This window comes from Mesoplodon mirus (genome assembly GCF_964341445.2).
Source record: "Mesoplodon mirus genome assembly, chromosome: 6".
Taxonomy (NCBI): Eukaryota; Metazoa; Chordata; class Mammalia; order Artiodactyla; family Ziphiidae; genus Mesoplodon; species Mesoplodon mirus.
The window spans coordinates 5,233,906-5,252,281 of NC_138982.1; the positions used below are offsets into that span (position 1 = coordinate 5,233,906).

At 40.1% G+C, this 18,376-nt stretch overlaps 1 protein-coding gene across 6 annotated transcripts in view; it reads right to left on the bottom strand.

The window, feature by feature from the left end:
* Positions 1 to 15,963, bottom strand: part of CEP70 (centrosomal protein 70) — an 82,001-nt gene extending 66,038 nt beyond the window's left edge. For 3 of the 6 annotated variants that reach the window (XM_082625133.1, XM_082625131.1, XM_082625128.1), the window contains exons 1-2: positions 15,897 to 15,939; positions 13,881 to 13,977 (exon numbers count right to left, since the gene is read on the bottom strand). In XM_082625133.1, coding sequence (XP_082481259.1) covers positions 13,881 to 13,889 — 9 coding nt within the window. In that variant the 5' untranslated portion in view covers positions 13,890 to 13,977; positions 15,897 to 15,939. Of the gene's footprint in view, positions 1 to 13,880; positions 14,103 to 15,896 lie in introns of all 6 variants that reach the window. The other 3 variants (XM_082625129.1, XM_082625130.1, XM_082625132.1) reach the window with 3 other exon arrangements.
* Between the last annotated feature and the right edge of the window lie 2,413 nt (positions 15,964 to 18,376).

Consider the following 18,376-nt stretch of genomic DNA (forward strand, 5'->3'; position numbering starts at 1 on the left):
ACATTTAAAAACTAGGACATTTAAAAGCAAATGCAGGGACTTCCCTGGTGGCACAGTGGTTAAGAATCCGCCTGCCAGTGCAGGGAACATGGGTTTGATACCTGGCCTGGGGAGATCCCACATGCCGTGGAGCAACTAAGCCCATGCACCACAACTGCTGAGCCTGCACTCTAGAGCCCACGAGCCACAACTACCGAGCCCAGGCACCACAACTACTGAAGCCAGCATGCCCTGGAGCCCACACACCACAACTACTAAGCCCACATGCTAAAAATACTGAAACCCATGCACCTAGAGCCCGTGCTCCACAACAGAAGCCACCACAAACTGAGAAGCCCACACACCACAACAAAGAGTAGGTCCCACTCACTGCAACTAGAGAAACCACACATGCAGCAATGAAGACCCAATGCAGACAAAATTTTAAAAATAATAATTAAAAAAAATAAAAGGAAATGCACATATGGGAAATTAGAAAGTCACTGCACATGCCCAAGTAAGGTGTAGCTAAAAAAAGACCTTAAGTTTATACCTCAGGCTGATCCTCAGCAGAGAGACAGCCATGACAATTTAAAACAAACAAACAAACAAACAAAAACAAAACCTAGAAAACCTTGGTGAAGGAAGAGAACCTTACTTGCAGACATACCAAATTATTAGATTGAAATGTTCAGTTTTCAACAAAAAATAAGGGATACAAAGAATCGGAAAAGTATGGCCCATTCGAAGGAAAAAAACAAGTCTACAGAAACTGTCCCTGAAAAAAAAGAGCTGATGGCAGAACTACTAGACAAAGATTTTAAAACAACCATCTTAAAAATATTCAAAGAACTAAAGGAAGATGTGGAGAAAAATTAAGAGAAAATATATGAACAAAATGGAAATATCAATAAAGAGATGGGAAACCTAAAAAGAAATCAAAAAAATTCTGGAGTTGAAAAGTACAATAACTGAAATGAAAAATTCACTAGAGCCATTCAAAGGCAATTTGAACAGGCAAAAGAAAGAATCAGTAAATGTGACAATAAGACAATAGAAATTATCGAGTCTAAGGAACAGAAAAAAAAAGACTGAATAAACTTGAACAGTGTGGGACTTCCCTGATGGTCCAGTGGTTAAGAATCCACCTTTCAGGGACTTCCCTGGTGGCACAGTGGTTAAGAATCCACCTGCTAATGCAGGGGACACAGGTTCAATCCCTGGTCTGGGAATATCCCACATACCACGGAGCAACTAAGCCTGTGCACCACAACTACTGAGCCCATGTGCTGCAACAACTGAAGCCCGCAAGCCTAGAGCCTGTGCTCTGCAAGAAGTCACCGCAATGAGAAGCCCGTGCACCACAACAAAGAGTAGCCACCACTTGCCGCAACTAGAGAAAGCCCGCGTGCAGCAACAAAGACCCAATGCAGCCAAAAAATAAATAAATACATTTTTTTAATTAAAAAAAAAAAGAATCCATCTTGCAGTGCAGGGGATGCTGGTTCTATCTCTGGTCAGGGAACTAAGATCCCACATGCCGTAGGGCAACTAAGCCTGCGTGCCACAACTAGAGAGCCAAAGTGCCACAACTACAGAGCCCACGTGCTTTGGAGCCCACGCACCACAACTAGAGAGAAGCCCAAATGCCACAAGCCTGCATACTGCAAAGAAGAGCCCGTACACTGCAACAAAAGATCCCACTTGCCGCAGCTAAGACCCGACACAGCCAAATGCATAGCACAGGGAGATCAGATCGGTGCTTTGTGACTGCCTGGAGGGGTGGGATAGGGAGGGTAGGAGGGGGGGGAGACGCAAGAGGGAAGGGATATGGGAACAGATGTATATGTATAACTGATTCACTTTGTTATAAAGCAGAAACTAACACACCATTGTGAAGCAATTATACTACAATAAAGTTGTAAAAGAGAAAAAAACAGATCCAACACAGCCAAATAAATAAATAAATATATATATATATTTTTTAAAAAAGTGAACAGTGCCTAAAGGACCTGTGAGACACCATCAAGCAGGCCAACATACAAACTGTGGGAGTCCTAGAAGGAGAAAAGGGAGAGTGGCAGAGAGAATATTTAAAGAAATGATGGCTGAAAACTTCCCAAATTTGTTGAAAGATACAAATATGTATATTCAAGAAGCTCAACAAACTCCAAGAAAGGTAAACTCAGAGAGACCTACACCAGGAAGTACTATAATCAAACTTTTGAAAGACACAGACAAAGAGAGAATCTTGAAAGCAGCAAGGGAGAAGTGACATATCACGTACAAGGAATCATCAATAAGATTACCAGCATATTTCTCAACAGAAACTTTGGAGTCCAGAAGGTAGTGAGATGATACATTCAAAGTGCTGAAAGAAAGAAATTGTCGATCAAGAATCCCATATCTGGCAAAACTGTCCTTCAAAAGACAGAACAAAATTAAGACATTCTCAGATAAACAAAAGCTGAAGTAGTTCGTTACCATTAGACCTGCCCTACAAGAAATGGTAAAGGGAGTCCTTCAGGTTGAAATCAAAGGACACTAGACAGTCAATCGAAGCCATATGAAAAACTAAAGCTCTCAGTAAAAGTAAATGGCATGGTAAATACGTGGGCAATTATAAAAGCTACTATTATTATGACAAAGACGTGTATCTCCACTTTTTGTTTTCTACATGATTTAACACATTACTGACCAGGGGATTTTTGTAGAAACTAACGTCTGTGGCCATCAATTTGTTATGCAAGTGACTACAGAAACACCCGTGTTTGAGTAAATATCAACAACTTTTTTTGCACTTAATGTATTTATTTGAAACTTTGTACATGTCTTACTAAAGCATTCTATTATTTCGTTAGAGCGTGACAGGGAGTATAGCAGGCACCTCTGTGCAGGGGAACAGAACATCTATTACAAATACACCATGTTTCATTGTACTTTCCCCTGGAAGAGCAGACTCTACACTTTCTGGTAGCATTTTTTTTTTTTAGTCCTGTGGGGATTATTTCCTCTAGGATATGTTCTTTTATTTTACCTGAGAGTTGACAAGGTGGATCTTTGTGCAGGGACTCTTTTAGAAATGCCACAAGAAGGACCAGGCGCAGGACTACCACTACATTCACCAGAATGGTCAGTTACCCATTCTCTAGTTACTGCTAACAAAAACTGCTTGTAAGTAATTTTATTCTGTGCCTTAAGGCTACAATAAATTTTAAATGCATTGAATAAACTGCAATTACTCAAATAGAAACCCACTTTCTTACACCATTTTCAAGTTTTCCAGAGGATATTGAAGTTTGCCAGATATTGATTGGATCAATCAACTCCTTTCATACGTTATACTCTAATACACAAGTAGGCTTAGTTATCTGATGGCCAGTCCTCCTGTCTTCCTTTCCTGTAGATGCTATGGAGGCACCATGAATAGTTGTCACCATGCGGACTAGCTTCTTGTCTTTCCATATAAGAATCACTTCTCCCTTCTGTAAGAATGTCATTTCTCCCCCTGTAGATTTTTAGATTTGTCCTTTATTTCGTTTGGTAGACCACGATTCTCTCCTATGGTCCCACAAACTCTGGTTTTACTTTTCAACAATATTTCAGATGTGGACACACTGTTGTAATAACTGTCTTAGTAAATATGGTGCCATAAATCAAGATAAGGTTGTAGGAAAAAAAAAAAAGATAAGGTTGTAGGACCCATAATATTGTTTCTTGCAGTTTCTTTCCTTCACCTGTGTAAATCTCAAGGTTGCACAGATATGCGATTTCACTTTCACTAACCATCCTGACCAAAATTGCATATTTTGTAAGTTTTCCAGGATTATAGGTTTTGAATCTGAGCCATCCTCTCCGCTTTATGATTGCCTCATCAAGTGATAGCTCTTGTTTGGGTATTATAGATCGATTGAAATTTTGGTAGAAAATAATCCAAAAGAGGTTTAACTTTTAAAATTCTGTCTGCAGGAAGTGGAGTTTCTGGGCTCTCGTTCAAGTGAAGAAACGTCATTATTTGTTCAAACCTTCTTCTCGTCATAATCTTTGGAAAGATAGGTGTTTCAAAGTAAGGGATCAATCAACCAATATTCTTTCCAGTGTGACTTTCTTATTTGTCCCACCAAAATTATTAATCCAAGAAACTTCTTCATGTCACTGTCAGTTATATCAGTCCATTTTGAAGCTTTACCACACTTCTTATATGATTTTTCATTCTGTTGGTGATACAAGTTTGTCTGAGAAGTGACCAACACGAAAAAGTAGTTACCAAAAATTAATTCTGTTATTTCACTAACACTTTGCAGGTTATCACACTCAATAGTTACACCTGACACATCTGTAAGTCTTCTAATTTTCGTGAAATGTTGTCTTCAATCCACTCTTCTGCAGAAGCAAAGGAGCATTCTCCAGCACCACGAGCTTCATTTTCACTTTCTGTATCAGAATCAATCTCTAAGGGTTTTTGCCTTTTCGTTGGCCTAATATTCACAGAGTTCTTCAGAATACGGTTCTGATTTAGACTATCATCTTCAGAGACAGGAGTATATACGCCACTTGGAAAATCAGAGAAAGAATCTGCATAAATTCATCGAACAATTCTTCTTCACTCAAAATTTCAGGACGCGTCGTTTCTGAAAATTTTACCATAATAAAATTGCATTTATAATATACACAAGATTGGAACACAAACCTAAAGGAGCAAAATGTGAATGACAATGACAATCATAAGTTGTAAAGAGAACCTTTGATCAATTTTAAGCTCTAACAGCTTGGCACAGTGATGTTAATTGTATCACTCTCTAAAAACATATTGATACATCTCCAGTCAATAACATTTGGGTAACGAAAGACACATTAATAAGTCTCCAGTCGATAATGTGTTAAGAAACAGATAATTTTTTAAAAAACAATCATTAGTCTAAAAGCTAATATTATTGTAACTTTGGTACGTAATGTCACATCTCATTTTCCACCTAATTTAGGAGACTAGGGTCTTCCCTGGTGGTGCAGTGGTTAAGAATCTGCCTGCCAATGCAGGGGACACGGGTTCGAGCCCTGGTCTGGGAAGATTTCACATGCCGCGGAGCAACTAAGCCCGTGCACCACAACTACTGAGTCTGCACTCTAGAGCCTGCGAGCCACAACTACTGAAGCCCACATACATAGAGCCTGTGCTCTGCAACAAAAGAAGCCACTGCAAGGAGAAGCCTGCACACTGCAACGATGAGTAGCCCCCACTCTTCGCAACTACAGAAAGCCCGTGCACAGCAACGAAAATCCAATGCAGCCAAAAATAAAGATAAATAAAAAATAAATGAGACTAAATTAATTTAAAATAATTATTAATTTATGTTTTGGGGCACACATGTATAAAGATGTAATTGTGCAACATCGACAACTAAAAGAGGTGGGGGAGTGTTATAATTTATAATGTTAAATGTAATCTCCATGGTAACTGCAAAGAAAACAGTGATAAAATATATAGAAAAGGAAATGAGAAAAGTGAAGAGAAAAACATTTCACTACAAAAAATTCAACTAAACACCAAAACACAGTAATACAGGAAATGAGGGGGAAAAAAAGCCATAAGATATTACAAACAATAGCAAAATGACAGAAATAATCCCTGTGAGTAATCATTTTAAATGGAAATGGGTTAAACTCCTGACAGAATGGCAGAATGAATTTAAGAAATCCAACTACATGTATCTAAAACAGGACCCACTTTAGATCCAGCAACACAAAGACGTTGAAAGTGAAAGGATGGTAAAAGATATTCCATGAAAATAATAACCAAGAGAAAGCAAGGGTAGCTATATTAGTATCAGACAAAATAGACTTTAAATCAAAAAAGGTTACTAGAGACAAAGAAGGACATTACATATTAATAAAAGATTCAATACAGCAAGAATATATAACAGTTACAAACACTTACGCACTTAATAACAGATCCCTAAAACATATGAAGTAAAATTTGACAGAACTGAAGGAAGAAATAGTTCTACAATAGTAGTTGGAGACTTTAACACCCCATTCTCAATAATACATAGAATAACCAGATAGAAGAAAAGTAATGAAACAGGAAGAAAAGTAACAAAACAGGATGTGACACAGTAAGCCAACCAGATCTAATAGATTTATAAAAACACCCTGGGGAACTCCCTGGTGGTCCAGTGGTTAGGACTCTGTGCTTCCACTGCAGTGAGCACGGGTTTGATCCCTGGTCAGGGAACTAAGATCCCACAAGCTGCGTGGTGTGGCCAAACAACAACAACAAAAACATCTACCCAACAACTACAGAATACGCAGTCCTCCAAGTGCACATGGAACATTGTCCAGGATAGACTCGATGTTAGGCCACAACTAAGTCACCACAAATGGATGAAGTTAGAAATCAATAACATAAAAAAAACAAAAATTCATAAATTTATGAAAATTAAACAACACATTTGTAAATAACCAATGGATGAAAGAGGAAATCACAAGAGAAATTAGAGAATACGTAAGATATTAATGAAAATGAAAACACAAAACTTACCGGACACAGTGAAAGCAGTGCTAAGGGGAAAATTTATAACTATAAAAGTTTACATTAAAAAATGTGAAAGGTCTCAAATTAACAACCTAACTTGACAACTTAAGGAACTAGAAAAAGAATAACAAACTAAACCCAAAGCTAGCAAAGGAAAGAAAATAATAAAGATTAATTAGAGTGCAGAAACAAAGGAAATAGAGAATAGGAAAGCAATAGAGGAAGTCAATGAAAGACAGCTGAAAAGATCAACAAAAATGACCAATGTTTAGCTAGATGAACAGAAAAAAAGAGAAGATTCAAATTATTAAAATCAGAAATGAAAGTGGGGACATTACTATCAACTATACAGAAATTTAAAGTATAAAACAATACTATGAACAATGGTATGCCAACAAATTAGACAACCAAAATGAAATGGATAAATTCCTAGAAACACAAAACTTACCAAGACTGAATCACAAAGAAATAGAAAATCTCAGTACCACCTATAACTAGTAAGGAGATTGCATCAGTAATCAAAAAACTCCAAAGAAAAGCCTTGGACCTGGTGGCTTCACCGAGAAATTCTACCAAAACATTTAAAGAATTACTAGCAATCCTTCTCAAACTTTTCCAAAAAATTAAAGAGGAGGGAACACTTCCTAACTCATTCCTGGAGGTTAGCATTACCCTGATATCAAAGCCAGACAAAGACAATACAAGAAAACTAAAGACTAATATTCCTTATAAGCATCAATGCAAAAATCCTCAACAAAATACTAGTAAACCAAATTCAGCAGCGTATTAAAAGGATTACACACCATTTCCAAGTGGGAGTTATAGCTGGAATGTTGGAATAGTTCAACATATGAAAAGAAATCAACGTATTACATTACATTAATGGAATGAAGGAAAAAAAATCATCATCTCAACTGATGCAGAAAAAGCATTTGACAAAACCCAACACCCTTTCATGATAAAAATACTCAACACACTAGGAATAGAAGGAAACTAGCTCAACAAAATAAAAGCCATATATAAAAAAGCTACAGCAAACATCATACTCAATGGTGAAAGACTGAAAGCTTTCCAAGATGAGGAACAAGGCAAGGATGTACACATTCACCACTTTTTTTTTTTTTTTGGAGTATAATTGCTTTACAATGTTGTGTTAGTTTCTGGTGTACAACATAGTGAATCAGCTATATGTATACATATATTCCCTCCCTCTTGGACCTCCCTCCCACTCCACCCCATTCCCACCCATCCAGGCCATCACAGAGCATGGAGCTGAGCTCCCTGTGCTATACAGCAGGTTCCCACTAGCTATCTATTTTACACATGGTAGTGTATTTATGTCAATCCTAATCTCCCAATTCGTCCCACCCTGCCCTTCCCCCCAACCATGTCCACATGTCCATTCTCTACATCTGCATCTCTATTTCTGCCCTGGAAATAGGTTCATTTGTACCATTTTTCTGGATTCCACATATATGAGTTAATAGACAATATTTGTTTTTCTCTTTCTGACTTACTTCACTCTGGTTGACAGACTCTAGGTCCACCCACATCTCCAAAAATGACCCAATTTCGTTCCTTTTTATGGCTAGCATTCCATTGTATATTAAGTATTACATCTTCTATATCCATTCATCTGTCATTGGACACTTAGGTTGTTTCCATGTCCTGGCTATTGTAAATAGTGCTGCAATGAACATTGGGGTACATGTGTCATTTTGAATTATGGTTTTCTCAGGGTATATGCCCAGGAGTGGGATTGCTGGATCATATGGTAGTCCTATATTTAGTTTTTTAAGCCACCTCCATACTGTTCTCCATACTGGCTGTATCAATTTACATTCCCACCAACAGTGCAAGAGGGTTCCCTTTTCTCCACACCCTCTCCAGCATTTACTGTTTTTAGATTTTTTGATGATGGCCATTCTGACTGGTGTGAGGTGATACCTCATTGTAGTTTTGATTTGCATTTCTCTAATAATTTAGTGACGCTGATCATCTTTTCATGTGCCTCTTGGCCATCTGTATGTCTCCTTTGGAGAAATGTCTATTTAGGTCTTCTGTCCAATTTTTGATTGGGTTGTTTGTTTTTTTTTATATTGAGCTCCATGAGCTGTTTGTATATTTCAGAGATTAATCCTTTTTCCGTTGCTTTGTTTGCAAATATTTTTTCCCATTCTGAGGGTTGTCTTTTCGTCTTGTTTATGGTTTCCTTTGCTGTGCAAAAGCTTTTTAAGTTTAATTAGGTCCCATTTGTTTATTTTTGTTTTTATTTTCATTACTCTAGGATGTGGGTCAAAAAAGATCTTGCTGTGGTTTATGTCAGAGTGTTTTTTCCTACGTTTTTCCTCTAAGAGTTTTATAGTGTCTGGTCTATTTAGGCCTTTAATCCATTTTGAAAACTTCTGTGTATGGCATGTGTAGGTATGGTGCTCTAATTTCATTCTTTTACATGTAGCTGTCCAGTTTTCCCAGCACCAATTATTGAAGAGGCTGTCTTTTCTCCACTGTATATTCTTGCCTCCTCTGTCATAGATTAGGTGACCATAGGTGCATGGGTTTATCTCTGGGCTTTCTATCCTGTACCATTGATCTATAGTTCTGTTTTTGTGCCACTACCATACTGTCTTGATTACTGTAGCTTTGTAGTATAGTCTGAAGTTGGAGAGCCTGATTCCTCCAGCTCTGTTTTTCTTTCTCAAGATTGCTTTGGCTATTCAGGGTCTTTTGTGTTTCCATACAAATTGTAAAATTTTTTGATCTAATTCTGTGAAGAAGGCCGTTGGTAATGTGATAGGGATTGCAATGAATCTGTAGATTGCTTTGGGTAGTACAGTCATTTTCACAATATTGATTATTCCAATCCAAGAATATAGTACATTTCTCCATCTGTTTGTGTCATCTTTGATTTCTTTCATCAGTGTTTTATAGTTTTCTGTGTAAAGGTCTTTTTATTCCATGTAGAATTGGAAGTTCTCACCAAGCAATTAAGCAAGAAATAGAAATAAAAGGCATCCAAATTGGAAAGGAAGGAGTAAAATTACCTCTATGTGCAGATGATATGATTTTATATGTAGAAAACCCTAAAGAATACACACACACACACACACACACACACACACAGAGAGAGAGAGAGAGAAAACTGTTAGAATAAATGAATTCAGCAAAGTAGCAGGATACAAAAATCAACATATAAAAATCAGTGCATTTCTACACACTAACAATGAATAACCCAAAGAGGAAATTAACAACTCCATTTACAACAGCATAAAAATGAATAAAAACGGCAGTAAACTTAACCAAGGAAGTGAAAGCCTTGTACGATGAAAACTACAAAACACTGTTCAAAGAAATTAAACAGACATAAATAAATGGGAATATATCCTATGTTCATGGATCATAGACTTAATATTAAGACATCAATACTAACTAAAGCAATCTGCAGATTCACTGTAATCCCCAGCAAAATTCCAATGACATTTTTTGCAGAAATAGAGAACCCATCCTAAAATACATAGGGAATCTCAAGGGACCCTCAATAGCCAATACTATCTTGAAAAAGAAGAAAGAAGCTGAAGAAGTCACACTTCCTGATTTTAAAACTCACTGCAAAGCTACAAAAATCAAAACATAGTGGTATTGGCATATAGACCAATGGAGGAGAATAAAGAGCCCAGATATAATTCCCCACATTTATTGTCAAATGATTTTCAACAAGAGTACCAAAAATCCAAAGGGGAATGGTCAGTCTCTTCCTCTTCCGGGAAAACTGTAAAAAGAATGAAGTTGGGGCTTCCCTGGTGGCGCAGTGGTTGAGAGTCCACCTGCCAATGCAGGGGACACAGGTTCGTGCCCCGGTTTGGGAAGATCCCACATGTCATGGAGCGGCTGGGCCCGTGAGCCATGGCCGCTGAGCCTGCACGTCTGGAGCCTGTGCTCCGCGACGGGAGAGGCCACAGCAGTGAGAGGCCCGCATACCGCAAAAAAAAAAAAAAAAGAATGAAGTTGGATCCTTACTTAAGACCATACACAAAAATTAACTCAAAATGGATCAAAGATCTAAATGTAAGAGCCAAAACTATAAAACTCTTAGAAGAAAATAGGGTAAAAGCTTCACAATCCTGGGCTTCCCTGGTGGCGCCGTGGTTGAGAGTCCGCCTGCCGATGCAGGGGACACGGGTTCGTGCCCCGGTCCGGGAAGATCCCACATGCCGCGGAGCGGCTGGGCCTGTGAGCCATGGTCGCTGAGCCTGCGCTCCGCAACGGGAGAAGTCACAACGGTGAGAGGCCCGCGTACCGCAAAAAAAAAAAAAAAAAAGCTTCACAATCCTGGATTTGGCAATGATTTCGTGGATATGACATCAAAGGCACAGGCAACAAAAGTAAAAATAGACAAAATGGACTTCACAAAAATTTAAAACTTTTGTGCATCAAAACATATTGTCAAAAAAAAAAACTGTCAACAGAGTAAAAAGGCAATCCATGTAATGGGAGAAAATATTTGCAAATCATTTGTGATAAGGGATTAATATCCAGAATATATAGAGAATTCCTGAAACTCAACAACAAAAATTCTGATTAAAAAATGGGCAAGGAACTTGCACTTATCTAAAGAATATATATAAATGCCCATAAACACATAAAACGATTTCAATATCACTACCCAATAGGTAAATGCAAATCAAAACTACAATGAGATACCACCTCATACCCATTAGGATGACTACTATCAAAAAAACAGATAGTGAGGATGTTGGTGAGTATGTGGAGAAATTGAAACCCTTGTGCACTGTTGGTAGGAATGTCAAATGGTATAGTTGCTGTGAAAAATAGCATGGTGGTTCTTCAAAAAACTAAATGTAGAATTGCCCTTATGATTCAGCAATTCTACTTCTGGGTATATTCAAAAGAATTGAAAGCAGGGTCTTGAAGAGATATTTGTACATCCATGTTCACAGCAGCATTCACAATAGCTAAAATGTGGAAGCAACCCAAGTTCCATCAAGAGATGAATGGATAAGCAATATATGGTATATCCATACAATGGAATATTATTCAGCCTTAAACAGGAAGGAAATATTTACATACGTTACAACATGGATGAACTTTAAGGACGTTAGCTAATCACAAAAAACAAATGCTGTATGATTCCACTTATACAGAAAGTAGAATGGTGGTTGCCAGGGTCTTGGGGGGATGGTGAGTTATTGTTTAACAGGTATAATGTTTCAGCTTTACAAGATGAAAAGAGTTCTGTGTGCAACCACAGATAGAGCTAGGATACTTATATCTACCTGTCTACTGAAAGGCCTCAAACAGTGACTGACTCAGTATCCCCTAGAATACAGATTATGATCTTGAAATGTTATTTCCTTCTTTAAAAAAACAGAGTTTCTTGAAGAAATGATGATTTCAGATTTGGGACAGAATTAAGATAGCAGACAGGGCTTCCCTGGTGGCGCAGTGGTTGAGAATCTGCCTGCTAATGCAGGGGACACGGGTTCGAGCCCTGGTCTGGGAGGATCCCACATGCCGCGGAGCAACTAGGCCCGTGAGCCACAACTACCGAGCCTGCGCGTCTGGAGCCTGTGCTCCGCAACAAGAAAGGCTGCGATAGTGAGAGGCCCGCGCACCGCAATGAAGAGTGGCCCCCGCTTGCCACAACTAGAGAAAGCCCTCGCACAGAAACGAAGACCCAACACAGCCAAAAATAAATTAATTAATTAATAAACTCCTACCCCCAACATCTTCTTAAAAAAAAAAAAAAAAGATATCAGACAACAAGGAAGCTATTAAAGACTAGTAGGGTCATATCAAAAGGATAGGCTTGAATAGGTTCCCCCCAGCCAAAGATGAGACCACATGAGCTTTGATAATAATGATAATTGCAATGAACTGAAACACATAAAATGTTTCAATTCATGACCTCATACTGATAATAGATTTTTAAAAAGAATTGTCTCATAAACAAAACAAAAAAAAGAATTGTCTTCAGAAGATAAAAAACCGATTCACTTTCTCAAAAATTGGTAAATAAATGGATAGAATCAAACACTTATGCTGCCTTTCCTAAAGGAATTGTCCTGCTGCATATTCAAATGATAGAGGACTAATATTCCAACTAATAAGTTAAAAAGCCATGATAGAATTAGAATACCACTATTTTGCAACCTTCAATGAACAGATATAGGCATCAAGTATCAACAAAAAGAGAAACAATGAGACATTCCACACCTCCTATGGTCTTGGCAAACACCACCTAGAGAATTACCAAAGGGATTGAATCTGAGTCTGATCCAGTCTTGGATTCAGCTACCAATACACGGGAATTACCCAGGGCAGAGGAACATAATTAACTGTACATGAGTGTGCAATCTGCAAAATCCAGACTGTAGGATATACAGGTCAAATGACCCAAGTTCTTCATCAGATAAATTGTAAGAAAAGAAAGTAATAGGGAGAAAACCTACAGATTAAAAGAGATTTTTTTTAATTTAATGACAAGACTACATTATAGTGCTGAAGAATACAGATTTATGAAAAAACTTTTTTTAACACAGGGAAGCAACTACTATAAAAGTCAGAAGAATGGCTACTAAGGGGAGTACCCAAGTAGTTGTAATTGGGATGGAGCAAAGTCTTAACACAGCCAGCATGGTTCTTCACCCTGACCTAGGTGGTATCGTCTTGTAGTAATTCATTAAGCTACACATTTTTATGTATGCTCTTTTGTTTGACTTCATAATAAAAATTCATTGTTTAATAAAAAGATTTTGTTAAATAACAATAAAAGCAAAAGGAAAGGAAATACTAACTAAAAGAAGGCTGGTATAGCCAGAATGCCTAGGTTCGAATCATGGATTCCGCCACACAACCAAGAAAGTACTCATCTCTCTGTGCCTCAATTTCCTTATCATAAAATGAAGATAATAAAAGTACTTAGATCATAGGTTCTTGTGAAGATTAGGAAAGTTAATATAGAAAGGACAAATAGAACAGTGCCTGGCACACAGGACAGAAGTGGTGATCAGAGTTGGCGACCAGCTATCTGTGTTATCTTAAAAAGTTATTTAACCACTCTGGGCTTCAGTTTCCTTAACTGAGTTTAAAAAAATCTGATAGGAGGGACTTCCCTGGCCGTTCAGTGGTTAAGACTCTGAACTTCCAATGCAGGGGCACGGGTTCGATCCCTGGCTGGGGAACTAAGATTGCCACATGCTGTGGTGGGGGGTGGCCAAAAAAAAATTAAAGTATCTGACAGGATTATGAGGAGGTCAAAAGGAAATATACATATAGTATTCCATAATTAGTAGATCCTTTCCACAGTCTGTCAACATCCAGAGAGAGTTATCTGTCACATTAGACATACCTCAGTCATAGCACATTCCTCTTGCACTTTTCACCTGATCATTCAAGTTGATCTCAATGAAACGATCACTCAGTGACACTCATATCTGAAACTGGATCTTCATCTAAGTTTCAAAAAGGTAAAGAGACCCAAATCTTAAAAAGTTCATCTCCTAGTAAGAATGGTCATGTGTTATTCCCAGAACAGGCATCCGTCGTACTGGTGGTAACCACTAAACAGAAGCTGGAACAACTGAATTAGCTAATGGACTCCAATGCTCACCACCACGTGCCTTCACCCTTGTCTTCTTTCCCCTTATCTTTCCTGTCCCCGCTCTGTTGAAACATTTAGCTGGGAGTCCAATTCTATCATCATCTAGCATCAATTCTGGCTTCAAAGGTAGAATAATTCTCATTGGCAGGGGTACTCTCAGATAGACAATACCACTGAACACAAAAAGCAAAGGCAGGGAGAACAACTTTCACAATTTCACCTGTGACCAAGCCCTCCTTTTCAGAAGTCCATACTGTGAAATTAATGTGCCAATAGTTTGCAGCTGCCTTTACCCCACTACAAACTGTAACAGGACATAGGTCTGGAACTCTGAGTCAGAAGAGACCCAATGCTTCCCAAAGCCAAAGCAGAAGGTGCAGCTTGCTTTAATCCGTGTCATAACACACCTAAAGTAAGACTGTGAGAATAGGAGTTGCAGGGTTGGAGTTCATTTGTACATGGCATAGAAAGCCAAGTGCAGAGAAGCAAAACACATTTCTATCTCCTTGCACTGAGGTCTCCCAAGAGTCCTTTGGTAACTTGTCCTTTATAGGTCTGAAGCCCCTGTAACATGCACCATAAATTAAAATGTAATTATTTTTCACTACTTTGGGGGGGGGGAACTGGAAATAAAGCATGGCCAGTAGCTGTTCTTTCTCAAGTGAGTCACATCAAAATGTGCAATTAGCTTTCTCAAAAGTACGTATGTCACTTTACTGCAATAAATGGAACATCCAATGCTTTCAAAGTCTCTATTGTCTATTAAATGCAAAAGCTGTATTCCAAAAATATGCCAACATGCTGTTTAACGTTCCTAAAAAGAACTGAATCTACCGCAAATAAGGAAACGGAATTAGCACTGGATCTCATCTCAACCAAATCATCCTGCCCCGCGAGAGGTTACATAAAGGGTCAGAACACGCCTCCAAGCAGAAGCTGCGGGCAAAACCCTAGTCAGCCACCTCTTCCCCAAAGTGGGGCGGGGAAGGCCCGCGTCTACTTGGCAATACCAAAAGTAAAACAACACAACAGAACAAAACCTCATACAGAGGAACGAAACCAATAGAGGTAATGCGTGCCCAGTGTTTTAACATTATTACGGTTAGAAAATAAAGTGGTACAAAAACCTGTTTGGTCTGCGTGTTACGGGTCTCTTAGCCCTGCAATATTTTCACCTCATTGATTTTCTTAATAAAATCAAATTAGGCTCCGCATAATGAGGCCCCTCCGATTCTGAAATGGGCCTAATAAACCGGAGAAGGAGATACCTACTCTACCCGTCCGCGGAGCCCCCACCTTTTGCTACGAGCCTTCACTAGCCAAGCGACCTTCTCAGACACCTTGACAACTGCAAAGTGGAGGGGGTCGGCCCTAGTGGACGCTTGCGAACGGAGTAACTACAACCTATCCAGAACCCAGGCTGCGCCGGCAATCATTCCACGCTTCACTCACTGCCTCATTTAACCTTCTCAACCACCATGTAAGGCAAGAATTACCAGCTGTGTCCTACAACTGAAGAAACTGAGGCGCTGAGACGTTAAATGGGAAGCCAAAGATCACAAAGGGCGGGAAGCCAGACTTGAACCAGGTTTCTCAGGTCACCCCGCTCCCCCCGGCCTTTACACTGGGATTTTCATTGCTCATCTCTGGGAACCCCAGCAAGGGTCAGTCTGACCACTCGCAGGGCGCAGCTGTGGTCAGTGCCCGGGGTTACTCAGACAGGGGCTCCAGACGCCGCCTCTGTGCACCCCGAGAGCCGCTCACCTTCCTCAGCCGCCGCCGCCCTCCAACAGCGCGCCCAGCCCCGCCGGCTCAGAGACCTCCGGCCCCGCCTCTGCACCGTTACCACGCCGTGGGAGGCCGGCCAATCGAGCCCGAGCGCGTCGAGCGGCCTGCCTGTGCTCTGGCTTAAACGCCGGGGCGATTTTCTCGGACCGCCCGGGGAGGCTGGGCCTGCCCCGCGCCCTCTGGTTGGCTCCGCTTCTGGGGGTGGGGCCTAACTTTGACTTAGACCTGTGTGTGTGCGGGGCTGGTTTTGTCGTCTGCGCCTGCGCACTTCCATTGCAGCTGAAAATAGGCTCTGGCTCAAGTTGTCTCTCTCACTTACCTGGATCCTCATTTGTCAGGAAGACTTCAGAAATTTACGTTTGAGGCTGTCGGTGAAAGTGAGGTCCGGGCCACGTGGCGGCTGCAGACCTGGCTGAGCGGTGCAGCGCCTGGCATTTGGAGGACGCAAATAGGTGTTTGTTGATGACGTTTTACCCTCCCATTAAACATTTTCCAAATCTCCACGAAGTGTGAGGCCATACATAGAGCTCCAAAAATGCAAAAGTGTCTGGCTGGAGATGTTCAAAATCTAGTTAGGGAGATAGGTATACACCCTGAAATTAAGGTGCAGTGTGATAGGCATGATCAGAGAAAGGTGTCTAGGGCACAGAAGGGAAAGAAAAGGAGGATTTACCTCGGTCCCTGAAGTCTTCCTCGACCAGTGCGTCTCAACCCTGGCTGCACATTAGAATCACCTGGGGAGCTTTGAAAACAATGTTCAGACCCCAAGTTAAGCATATCAGAATCTGCTGGGTAGGACCCAGGCATTGGTAGTTTGTAAAGCTCCCCAGGTGATTCCAATGTGCAGCCAAAGTCGAGAACTACAAACCTAGAGAGATGCATAAGAAGAATGATTCTGAATGGTGAAGAGTTCCCCAGCAATACAGATAGGAAAAATACTGAAACCGCAGGAATGCGTGGAGGGAGAGGGGGTTCAAGGACCTGCTGTTCTTTATGTCTCAGCACAGAAAGAATTCATTGAGAGGCAAAGTGATAGATCAGAAGTGTTTTATTCGAGTAGAACGCTTGTGAGGCTTAAAAGCCGGTGGGCAAGGGAATGCCGCTCTGAGAACTTAGTGGGCTACAGTTTTATAATCAAAGAAAAAGAAGACCACCTTCTTCCTCATTCTTGAGTAGATATCAAGCTTCCATCATCAGTTCCACCTCCACATCAGGTGGAGGAGTTTTCTTGTCCCCACATGGTCGAACTGGGACTGTCATGATGCAGTGGAAATGAGCAAAAAGGTAGTAACATATACTAAAATATGATAAATCATCTCGGGTTTCAGTATAATGTCACCTTTTCCTTATACTTTTGTTTTTAGTGTGCACAGAGAAGCATGTCCTAGGAATCATTAATTTACTGACCTCACTGGGCAGGATGTGTGTCTCATGCCACCACTGTTTTGTTTTGGGGCAAGTCATGCTTCTGTTGCATGGTTTTGTTGCTAAGCAAGCCTGCTTTCTTGAGTGATCATTAACTTACAGGGGTCTCCCATACTTTTTCCTTACAATCCCCTAGTGGAATTAACTATTTAATCACCTACTTTGGCCGTTTGTCTCTATCAGTATTTAGAGAAAACTTCATGTGCAAATTAAGATTATAACTCCAAAGCACGTTATTATAATGCCTAGTTCACAAGTGCTCAGTAAACCTTACTTTTTTTTTTTCTGTAATTAAACCTGGACTCCTTTGGTACAGCTCATATCTGCCCTCCCCAAAAACCTAACTCCCAAAGCATTGGCCAATATAATGGGCTTCCTGAGGAAGCTGAGGAGTATGTTGCATCATTGGAGAATCAGAGGAGGAAGCCCTTTAGCAGGTGTGCTAAGGAGCTGGGACTTTGTCCTGCAGGCGATGGGGAATCATAGATGAGTTTTCAAAAAGAGTATAAAATGGAAATGCTTTTGTTTGGGTCTTTCCAAGCCTAACTTTCTTGCATCCTGATATATAAGTAAAAACTGTAAAAAAAAAAGGGGGGGGGGCTCCACAGTGTACAAATATGATCAGTGTTCTTTTTCTCCACAAAAGGAAATCATCTCAATCCTCTCTGTATCACTTTAGTAAATTCAGAATCTACAAATAGGGCCCCTGCCCACCTTTTTCAAAAACTCATAGCAGGTTAAGCGATCCAAAAATTCCCAAAGGAAAATCCAGCTGTGACACACCTGAAGGGAAGCCCTAGTGGCCTTTGTCATTGCATCTTATAGCCACACGATGTCACTGTTGCAACCTGTACTTTCCAATTGGTCAAAGGATGCAAGTCTGTAGCACAGCTGGTCCCACAATGGCCAACAGGGATCTCCATGGAGGGCATGGTGTCTCTCACAAGGAGGTCTCAGGGTCACAGCTTTTAGGGTTCAACTTTCAGGCCTATACTCAGCCTTCTTCCAGGCAGCTGGAGCCACTGTGAGTT